Source organism: Amblyraja radiata, chromosome 5 (assembly GCF_010909765.2).
Source record: "Amblyraja radiata isolate CabotCenter1 chromosome 5, sAmbRad1.1.pri, whole genome shotgun sequence".
Classification (NCBI taxonomy): Eukaryota; Metazoa; Chordata; class Chondrichthyes; order Rajiformes; family Rajidae; genus Amblyraja; species Amblyraja radiata.
In genome coordinates this window covers 64282308-64294363 of record NC_045960.1, presented here as the reverse complement: position 1 = coordinate 64294363, position 12056 = coordinate 64282308, and the positions used below count along the sequence as shown (strand labels likewise).

Here is a 12056-nt window from a genome sequence, read left to right as displayed (position 1 = left end):
CATAATAAGGTCTCAGTCCAACCGCCAGGAGCTCAATATCCCGACAACAGATCTTATCTTTCACAGTTATGTGACCTGGATTACACCATCTATTGTTCACAAGCAGAGCAAGTCCCCCACCTTTGATCTTCCCACTCGCCTTCAGGTCTCTATCTGCTCGTACCGTAGTGAAGCCGGGGAGATCCACACAGGAATCCGGGATGATGTCCATCAGTCACGTCTCGGTAAAACACATGAGACTGCACTCACGGTAGACCCGTTGGTTCTTCATAAGGGCCTCCAACTCCTCACACTTGTTAGGGAATGAGTTGACGTTCCCCATAAGGATCGATGGCAGAAACGGCTTGTATCTCCACCTCCTGGCCCTTAGCCTGGCACCTGCACGGCAACCACGGAACGGCTTCTTCAGCTCAGACGGAATATGGTGTTTTATTCCGTAAGCTGTCCGTCGCCACATAAGGAGTTCATCCCTCCTATACGCGACTCTACACATGCTGTGTAAAAATTACTGCACAGCAGCAGCGGCAGCAGCCAACGCACAAAACACACTAAAGCACTAAAGCACTAAACAAAACTCTGAGCTACAAGGACTTGTATCCAAGTCCTTGTATCCAAGTCCTTGTCCTTCACAAAAACTAAACAAAACTAAATAAAACACTAAACAAAACACACTAAAACGCTAAAACACTAAAACAAAACTCGGAGCTACAAGGACTTGCTGCCTCTCAGTTCGGCGCATGCGTAGTACCAGTCTATTGGGAAGCAAATGGAAAAAAAGCATCCTTGCCACCAGTTCTCACCAGCCATACCACCGAAGTGAGAGTATTTTACCTCACCTTTGATACAACCTCATCATCTTCTGAGTCAGTCTCATTATCTTGCTGCAATTCAGCTTCACAGCTCTGGCCTTCATTTGATTTTGAATATTAATGGTGTCAAAACAAAAAGAACATTGTTACAGCTCAATTTGTATCTATATTACCTTTTATGGCATTGTATTAAAAACATATCCTATGGCCCCTTTGAAGACATCTGCAACAATATGCTACATTGAGGAGACCATCATCTGCCTCCAATGAATGACTTGAGGGCTATAACATGCAATCTCTTGAGGTGAGCTGGAACCATTTAACTCAGCTGGCAAAGTGGTGTTGATAAAGCCACAGACTGAGTGAGTGGCAGAGGCAAAGACATATTGACAGAGGTAGTGCATAAATATGCTCCATATGAGGACCATTTTATCAGACAGATTTGTAAAGTGCTTGCCAACATTGTCTTGCCATAAGAAAGATTTGCGTTCATGTCTTCCAAGGGGTATCATATTCAAAATTTGATTGCTGAATAGTTTGAAGGTTTTTAAAGCTTGTGGTTTAGCATTTGCACGACAGGATGAAGACGTGGTGCTGAGAAAGAATGTATGCACGCCGATATGTGTGTATGTCCTTTGGGAATCATGAATAAACTGTTCTTGCCAGTTTAGGACTGTGGGGAAAATATTTTCAATTGTACTATATAGAGTAAGGAACCTTCCCTGAGGAGCCTCTTATTCATAATCACTATACCACATTCCTTTGTTATAGTCGGTGGGGGCGCTGCGAGCCGGCAGCCTTTCCAGCAGCGTGTTAGTTTTTCTACTTTTTTAGTTTTTTTTTAGTGTGTCTTAATGTGTGTGTTTTAATGTCTCTCTGTGTGTCTTGTGTGAGGGGGGGGGGGGTAAGGGGGAAACCGTTTTGGTTGCCTCCTCCATGGGGAGGCAACTTTTTCCATGTCGCCTCCCCCGTTGCCTAACATCGAGGATTGGTGCAGCCTTTCCCAGAGACGTGCCCGGGGCTTCAGCAGCGGGCGCAGCGAGGATGCTTTCGTCGCGGAGTGGGCAAGCCCTCGCCGGGGGAGCGCTCCGTTCGCTGGCCCGTGGCAGCCTGAAGCCACGGTCTGCGGAGCTCCAGTTGGCATGGCGTCCGGAGCCTGGGATCCTTCGTTGGGGACACGGGAGGGGAAGAGCTCCGACCGCCGGCCCGCAGCCAACTTCTACCGCGGGCGCGGCGGGGACTTACCATCCAGAGCGGGGTCCCTCGCCGGGGATCCCTGGAGAGGAGCTCAGACCGCCAGCCCTGCAGTTTGCGGTGCTTCTTGCTGCGGCGTGGCGGGGACTTTAGATCTTCGACCGCCGGCCTGCGGCCTACACCAACTTGAAGCCGCGGTCTCCGGTGGGGAGGCACCGATTCAGGACTTACCTGGAATTACCTTGTCTGAACATCTGGACGCCCGCAGCGGCGACTGTGGAGGGTTGAGGTCCCGAACACGGGGGAAAATGAAGGAGGACTGGTCAAATGTTGTGCCTTCCACCACAGTGATGAATGCTGTGGTGGATGTTTGTGTAAATTTTTATTGTGTATTGTGTGTTCTTTTTTTATTGTACCGCTGCTGGCAAATTCATTTCACTTGCACTTTATGTGCAAGTGACAAATAAAACTTGATTTGACTTATGCCCATTTCAAACTAAACTGGTGAAACAGTGGTGAAATTTGAAAACCCACCACTGGCCTGTCCCTGACTTTATTTACTTTGAGGCCATTAGAGTTCTGTCTGTTTCGAGATTGTCCAGAAAATGGTGTAAACACAAAAGACTGGAATTTGGATTTGTATTAGCTGCACAATAAGCATGATAATAAGAAATAACTTCCATGGAGCCATTCAGAGTCAATTAACTCATTACTTTGTAATGTTGGGAAAGACAATAGTCAACAAATTTTCACGGACAGCAACTCATACATTGTTTGTTAATTTATGTTACTGATGTTGACTACAAAAAATTATGATTTGCCACTATAATCACTATACCACATATGTATATGCTCTAGAAATAGTTCTGTTAAATCTTTTTTTACCCATTTGAATCAGAGGACATGCCCTATATTTTAATAATTTATCCAAAAAGCAACACCCTGATGATGTGGCACTGCCTCAGTAGTGCACAAGAGCATTAGCATTACTCGTATCTCTGAAGTATTGCTTGAAACTACAGTATGTAATTTGTGCTCAGTAGCTCAGAGTCACAGGTTAAAAAGAAATAAAGTCAGGTAATAACATTTCATTTTTCCTTTTACAGCAACCTCAGATGTCGAGACTTGGGATCATAGCAGCTGCATTTTCCTCTGGAAAGGTTGTTGTCTACAGTTTGCCACACCCAGAATCCCTACATATGTATAAAATGAAACTTTTAAAAGGTATGTGATCAGCAAAGTTAATTCTGGTTAACATTTGAAATTCTTATGGAGAACAATGATATTTTTTTTCACTGTTAGGGAAATGGAGGGGATTATAGAGGGCTGCTTTTTAATAAACATATAAATGTGTTTCAGACAAGGGTGTAGAGCTGCAGATAAAGATTAATGACAATGAAGCTCAAAATAGCTGTGCTGTGTGCATTAGAAATATAGATTAATCCACATTGCAGTCCCCCATGGTGAAAATGGTATTTATATCCCTTTCTTCATCGGTATTGCAAAATAATGCCACCTGAGGGCAGCAAATAATTATTCGAAGTAACTTACTCCAAAACAAATTGGTACAACTGAAATGAAATGGATTGCTATTGTTGGCATTTCGAGACATTATGAGAATGAAATGCTTGGGACAAATGCAGAAGAGAATATGAAATGGAAGTTTGGTACAAACCTGGATTAATTGTCAAGAGTTGTCGCCTCAATGTCTGTTGGTTTGGACTTAGGAGGAAAAAGAGGTGGGATATGATAGGTGAGGTGGGTGAAGTAGTAGGGGAAGGGTTAAGAGATTAAGAATGTGAAAAATAAATTTGCCTTAAATCAGCAAATGGGGAGGCCAACACCTGCGAAATTGGATAGGTTTAAATCCAGCAATTCTAGCAGAGGGTGTGGAGTGGAGTAAAGGGATGTGTAAACCAAAGATCATAGAGCGGAGCAAGATACTCCAATCCTGCGTAATCCAATGCACTGAGGTGTAGTACGTAACGGTGCGTAACGGCCGCCATCTTAGAAAGCAAAACGCGACTTCCGTTATGCCTCTCGCAGTGTAATCAGTGTTGTAGGAGAACAGTATGTGTGTGATATAGCTCATCTTTCAATTCACATATTTTGGTTAATTTTCTTTTAAAATGTTTTCCCCCTGCTTAATCTATCTGTTTCTGCCCATTTCCGTCCCATCCTTCCTCCCCAGCCCCCTCCTTTGTGCAGTTTCCCTTGTATTGTTTTAACACACACTACGCACAAATTTAACATATATATATACTAGACAAACTGGGAACCGTCGGGTCCCTATCACACAGGAGGCGTGGTCCCCCAACGCAATATTACACCATTCGCCCAAGGAGAGATTTAGGGAGATAAAGTGGGCCCTGTCCCCGGGGGCATGGCATCTGCGTTCACCCCAGAGAAAAGCCCCCAACACCCCCCCCCGTCCCCGCATTGGGGGGGAGGGGGCGGGGTTTGGGGGGGAACTAGGAGGAGGATCAAGAGTGTTTTATTGTCATATGTCCCAGATCGGACAATTAAATTCTTGCTTGCTTGGCGGTAGGGAAAAAGCTGTTCCTGCACCTGGACGTTACAATTTTCAGGCTCCTGTACCTTCTTCCCGATGGCAATGGTGAAATGAGTGTATGACATACCAGGAATCAGTCTGGTGAACCTTCTCTGTACTCCCTCTAGGGCAAGAATGTCTTTCCTCAGATTAGGAAACCAAAACTGTACGCAATACTCCAGGTGTGGTCTCACCAAGACCCTGTACAATTGCAGTAGAACCTCCCTGCTCCTATACTCAAATCCTTTTGCTATGAATGCTTACATACCATTTGCTTTCTTCACTGCCTGCTGCACCTGCATGCCTACTTTCAATGACTGGTGTACCATGACACCCAGGTCTCGTTGCATCTCTCCTTTTCCTAATCGGCCACCATTCAGATAATAGTCTACCTTCCTGTTTTTGCCACCGAAGTGGATAACCTCACATTTTTCCACATTATACTGCATCTGCCATGCATTTGCCCACTCACCCAGCCTATCCAAGTCACCTTGCAGCCTCATATTATTCTCCTCACAGCTAACACTGCCCCCCAGCTTCGTGTCATCCGCAAACTTGGAGATGTTGCATTCAATTCCCTCGTCCAAATCATTAATATATATTGTAAATAGCTGGGGTCCCAACATTGAGCCTTGCGGCACCCCACTAGTCACTGCCTGTCATTGTGAAAAGTACCCGTTTACTCCTACTCTTTGCTTCCTGTCTGCCAGCCAGTTCTCTATCCACATCAATACTGAACCTCCAATACCGTGTGCTTTAAGTTTGTATACTAATCTCTTATGTGGGCCCTTGTCGAAAGCCTTCTGAAAGTCCAGATATAACACATCCACTGGTTCTCCCTTATCCACTCTACTAGTTACATCCTCGAAAAATTCTATAAGATTCGTCAGACATGATTTACCTTTCATAAATCCATGCTGACTTTGTCCACTGATTTCACCACTTTCCAAATGTGCTGCTATCCCATCTTTAATAACTGACTCTAGCAGTTTCCCCACTACCGATGTTAGACTAACTGGTCTGTAATTCCCCATTTACTCTCTCCCTCCCTTTTTAAAAAGAAAGACGGGATAGACTCGGCTTGTACTCGCTAGAATTTAGAAGATTGAAGGGAGATCTTATAGAAACTTACATAATTCTTAAGCGGTTGGACAGGCTAGATGCAGGAAGATTGTTCCCGATATTGGGGAAGTCCAGAACAAGTGGTCACAGTTTAAGGATAAGGAAGAAATCTTTTAGGACCGAGATGAGAAAAACATTTTTCACACAGTGAGTGGTGAATCTCTGGAATTCTCTGCTACAGAAGGTAGTTGAGGCCAGTTCATTGGCTATATTTAAGAGGGAGTTAGATGTGGCCCTTGTGGCTAAAGGGATCAGGGGGTATGGAAAGAAGGCAGGTACAGGATACTGAGTTGGATGATCAGCCATGATCATATTGAATGGCCGTGCAGGCTTGAAGGGCTGAATGGCCTATTCCTGCACCTATTTTCTATGTTTCTATGTCAATCTTCGTCTCATCTGTCCACAAGACCTTTTTTCCAGAACTGTGGTTGCTCTTTTAAGTACTTCTTGGCAAATTGTAACCTGGCCATCCTATTTTTGCGGCTAACCAATGGTTTGCATCTTGCAGTATTTCTGTTCATGAAGTCTACTGTGGACAATGGTCATTGACAAATCCACACCTGACACCAGAAGAGTGTTTCTGATCTGTTGGACAGGTGTTTGGGGATTTTGCTTTATAATAGAGAGAATTCTTCTGTCATTAGCTGTGGAGGTCTTCCTTGGTCTGCCAGTCCTTTTGCGATTAGTAAGCTCACCAGTGCTCTCTTTCTTCTGAATGATATTCCAAACAGTTGATTTTGGAAAGCCTAAGGTTTGGCTGATGTCTCTAACAGTTTTATTCTTGTTTCTCAGTCTCATAACAGTTAATTTGACTTTCAGTGGCACAACTTTGGTCCTCATTGGGGATGACTGATTGGGGATAATCAACCATGATCACATTGAATGGTGGTGCTGGTTCGAAGGGCCGAATGGCCTACCCCTGCACCTATTGTCTATTTTCTCATGTTCATAAACAGCAATAAAAGTTTCCAAAAGGAATGGAAAGACTGAAGGAAAGACGAGGTGCTGTGAGCTCTCTTATACCTGCATAAAGGAGGCAATTAAACACATCTGAGCAATTACAAACGCCTGTGAAGCCTTGTGTCCCAAACATTATGATGTTCTGAAATGGGTGGACTATGCATAAACACAATAGACAATAGGTGCAGGAGTAGGCCATTCGGCTCTTCGAGCCAGCACCGCCATTCAATGTGATCATGGCTGATCACCCACAATCAGTACCCCGTTCCTCACCTCCCCATGTCCGTGACTCCGCTTTCTTTAAGAGCCCTATCTAGCTCTCTTGAAAGTATCCAGAGAACTGGCCTCCACCACCCTCTGAGGCAGAGAATTCCACACTCACAACTCTGTGTTGAAAAAGTGTATCCTCATCTCCGTTCTAAATGGCTTACCCCTTATTCTTAAACTGCCCCCTGGTTCTGGACTCCCCCAACATCGGGAACATGTTTTCTGCCTCTAGCGTGTACAAACCCTTAATAATCTTATGTTTCATTAAGATCCCCTGTTATCCTTCTAAACTCCAGAATATACAAGCCCAGCCACTCCATTCTTTCAGCATATGACAGTCCTGCCATCCCGGGAATTAATCTTGTAAACCTACGCTGCGCTCCCTTAATAGCAAGAATGTCCTTCCTCAAATTAGGGGAACAAAACTGCACACAATACTTCAGGTGTGGTCTCACTAGGGCCCTATACATCTGCAGAAGGACCTCTTTGCTGCTATACTCAATCACGCTTGTTATGAAGGCCAACATGCCATTCGCTTTCTTCACTGCCTGCTATACCTGCATGCCTACTTTCATTGACTGATGAACAAGGACCTTGAGATCCCATTGTACTTCCCCTTTTTCCAACTTGGCACCATTTAGATAATAATCTGCCTTCCTGTTTTTGCTACCAAAGTGAATAACCTCACATTTATCCACATTAAACTGCACCTGCCATGCACCTGCCCACTCACCCAACCTGTATGTCACTCTGCATTCTCATAGCATCCTCCTCACAGTTCACACTGCCACCCAGCTTTGTGTCAACTGCAAATTTGCTACTGTTACTTTGAATCCCTTTATCTAAATCATTGATGTATATTGTAAATAGCTGCGGTCCCAGCACCGAGCCTTGCGGAACCCCACTAGTCACTGCCTGCCATTCTGAAAGGGACCTGTTAATCCCTACTCTGTTTCCTGTCTGCCAACCAATTTTCTATCCATGTCAGCGCTCTACCCCCAATGTGCCCTAATTTTGACCACTAATCTCCTATGTGGGACCTTATCAAACACAGCTGTCATTTCTACATGGTGAAACCAAAATGTTAAAAAATGGTCTTTAATAAAATCTGACAATGTGCACTTTAACCACATGTGATTTTTTTCTATTACAAATCTCAATTGTGGAGTGCCAGAGGCAAACATATAAATGATGGGTCTTTGTCCCAAATATTATGGAGGGCACTGTAGTTCCCCATTTCAGGGCACCATAATGTTGGGGACACATGGCTTCACAGCTGTTTGTAATTGCTCAGGTGTGTTTAATTACCTCCTTCATGCAGGTATAAGAGATTTTTGATAACCAACTTCTTTACCTGCTTTGATGTCTTCTGCAAACTTGTTTCCTACCATGAAGTAATTTCCAAGTTCAGTTAGTTAGCTCTCCATAGATTGAGAGCAACCTACCATGCAAAACTTTAGTAAAGGCCTTGCTGAAAATCATAAAAACTGCATCTACATCCTTGCCCTGCCCTCATCAACTTCCTTAATTTCTTCTTCAAAAAACACAATTACATTTGTACGGCTCCATCCCCACATGCATAACCATTTGATGATCTCCAAATAACCCATGTCTATCTCTATGCATGTTTATTTTATCCCACCGGTAACTTTTCTGCTGTATTTTCTTTGCAGCTCTCCTTACATAGATGCACAACATTAGCAACCCTCCAATCTCTTGGCACCTCTCTCATGTTTAATGACACAATATATGTCAGTGGGGCTCCTGCAATTTTTTCCTCAAGCTTCCAGCATTGTCCTTGGATGGTTCTGATCAGATGTGACATTATCTATCTTCAAACGTCTTAGGAAGTCCAACATCTCCTCAATTGTCCTCAAGACATCACCATTAACTGTCCAAAGTTCCATAGTTTTCATGTGTTTCTCCATGAAAGAAATCAAGAAGAAATCTTCCCTGAGGACTTTGTTCATCTCCTGCTGCTCCACACATGGAATGATCACGTGGGTTTCTGAGGGGCCCTATTGTGTCTCTAGTTGTTCTTTTTTCTCTTATTTTACTTTTAAAACTGTTTGGATTCTCCTTGGTCTTATCTGCCAGAGCTATTTCATGCCCCCTGTTTGTCATCCTGATTTCTTCTTAAGTATGCTACTCAATCCCCTATGCTACTCCAAGAGTGCACTTGATTTCAGCTGCCTTTTATTGACCACGCCTACTTCTTTTTCCAGGGCCTCAATTTCTCTTCTTTAGGGTTCCTTGGACCCACCTGTCTTGCCCTTCACTCATGCATACCTTGAACTCTCCCTCACATTTTTAAATGCATCCTACTTTGGGATATCTCTTTGCCTGTAAATCAATGGGCAAAGTTCTGCCTCTTGAGGGACATCCTCAAATCAAGTCTTGCAAGTTCCTGCTTAATACAATCAAAGTAGGCCTTGACTCAATTTAGAACTTGTGACCTGGCTCAGTCTTTGCCAATAAGTATGTTAAAGCTACAACTGTAGTCGCTGGTCCCAAAAGTCTTGACCACCGATACTTCAGTCGCTTGTCCTGTGTAATTTCCTAAAATTAGATATAGGTTTCCTCCCTCCCTTGTAGTCCCTCTACATATTGCCTGAGAAAACTTTCCTGAAGACATTTGACAAATTTCACTCCATCTAAACCGTTGGCACAATGGCAACCCCAGTCTATATTGGGAAAATTAAAATCCCCGACTATGACAACCCCATTAGTCTTAAGCTATCTGCAATCTCCCAGCATCTTTATTCCTCCAATTCCCAATGACTATTTGGGCGTCTACAGAACAATCCCACCAACCTAGTCATCTTGTTTTATTTCTCGGCTCCATTCCTATGGCCTCACTGGATGGTCCTTCAGTAATGTTTCGGAATACTACCGCAATAAAGCGACTCCTCCTCTTTTATATCATCTCTATTTCACCTGTAACACCTGTATCGTGGCACATTAAGCTACCAGTCCTGTCCCTTCCTTAGCCAGTTTCCATTAATGGCTATAATCTCCCAGGTGCATGTACCTGTTGATCTGCATAACCTGTTTGGCCTCCAGAATTGAAATAAATCAAATTAATCCAACCATGATTGCCACGATCCCAACCATGCTCCTGCCTATCTTGTCTCCTGATCTTGCTCTCATTGTCTTCTGTATTCACTTCTGTACCGACTTCCAGCCTCCCCCACCCGCCTCACTACTGTATTGAGTCCCGTCCTACTGCCAGTCAGTTTAAACTCTCCCGAGAAGCATTTGTAAACCTGCCCACCAGAATATTGGTCACCCTACAGTTCAGGTGCAACGTGTTCCGCTTGTACAGATCACCTCTGCTCTAGAGGAGATCCCAATGGTTAAAAATGAAGTATGAATCCCTTTCCCATTCCCTGCTCCTGCTTGTAATACAAGCTCGGTACTTAAAAGTAAACAGATTTACTGAATTGCATTTTTCTAGTTCATAGTTAGTTTGATTAACTTTTTGAGCTTTGACCTTTCTGTGCAAAAATTGCAATTGGGCGGAACTGAATTGTTTACAGTTGGAAACCAAATTGTTCTTGCAGATAATTCTAATGCTTATCTAATAGTTTGTCCTGTTTGCCACAAAAACATATCTGCTGAAAGAATAGAGATATCGAAACCTGACTTCTAATTGGCAAATCTTAGTTTTGAGATCCGTGATGCAACCTGGTCGTGTTCTAAAAACCTGTGCGGACCAACTGGCTGGAGTTTTTACGGACATTTTCAACCTCTCACTTCTGAGGTCTGAGGTTTCCACCTGCTTCAAAAGGGCATCAATTATACCAGTGCCCAAGAAGAGTAAGGTGACGTGCCTCAATGACTATCGACCTGTAGCACTAACGCCTGTGGTGATGAAGTGCTTTGAGAGGTTGATCATGGCGCAAATCAACTCCTACCTCGACAAAAACCTGGAACCACTGCAGTTCACTTACCGCCACAACAGATCAACGGTGGATGCGATCTCGCTGGCCCTCCACTCCGCTCTGGACCACTTGGACAACAAAAACTCATATCTCAGGCTGTTATTCATTGATTACAGCTCGGCATTTAATACAATCATCCCCTTCAAGCTGGTTATCAAACTCGCAGAACTGGATCTCTGCACATCCCTCTGCAATTGGATCCTTGACTTCCTCATTCTCAGACCACAGTCTGTTCGTATTGGTGGAAATGTGTCAGACTCGATAACAATCAGCACGGGAGCACCTCAAAGCTGCGTGCTCAGCCCCCTGCTGTACTCACTCTATACTTATGACTGCGTAGCCGGTCATAGTGCGAACTCCATCATCAAGTTTGCTGACGACACCACTGTTGTGGGACGTATCACTGATGGGGATGAGTCGGAGTATAGAAGAGAGATCGAGCAACTGTCCATATGGTGCCAGCACAATAACCTGGCCCTCAACACCAGCAAAACCAAGGAACTGATTGTGGACTTTAGACGGAGTAAGATGGGGACCCACAGCCCCGTTTATAACCCATTGGTTGAAAGGGTCAAGAGCTTCAAATTCCTGGGCGTGCACATCTCTGAAGATCTTTCCTGGTCCGAGAACACTGATGCAATTATTAAGAAAGCACATCAGCGCCTCTACTTTCTGAGAAGATTACGGAGATTCGGTTTGTCAAGGAGGGCTCTCTCTAACTTCTACAGGTGCACAGTGGAGAGCATGCTGACCGGTTGCATCGTGGCTTGGTTCGGCAACTTGAGCGCCCTGGAGAGGAAAAGACTATAAAAAGTAGTAAACACTGCCCAGTCCATCATCGGCTCTGACCTCCCTTCCATCGAGGGGATCTATCGCAGTCGCTGCCTCAAAAAGACTGGCAGTATCATCAAGGACCCACACCATCCAGGCCACACACTCATCTCCCTGCTACCTTCAAGTAGAAGGTACAGGAGCCTGAAAACTGCAACGACCAGGTTCAGGAATAGCTGCTTCCCCACAGCCATCAGGCTGTGGCTCGGACAAAACTCTGTACATTAATAGCCCATTATCTGTTATTTGCACTTTATCAGTTTATTTATTCATGTGTGTATATATTTATATAATGGTATATGGACACACTGATCTGTTTTGTAGTCAATGCCTACTATGTTCTGTTGTGCTGAAGCAAAGCAAGAATTTCATTGTCCT

General features: G+C 44.2%; 1 protein-coding gene across 1 annotated transcript in view; it reads left to right on the top strand.

The window, feature by feature from the left end:
• Nucleotides 1-12056, top strand: part of gtf3c2 (general transcription factor IIIC subunit 2) — a 99397-nt gene that overhangs the window by 37522 nt on the left and 49819 nt on the right. The window contains exon 9 of the mRNA XM_033021404.1: nt 3110-3227. Within this exon, the coding sequence (XP_032877295.1) occupies nt 3110-3227 (118 nt within the window). The remainder of the gene's footprint in view (nt 1-3109; nt 3228-12056) is intronic.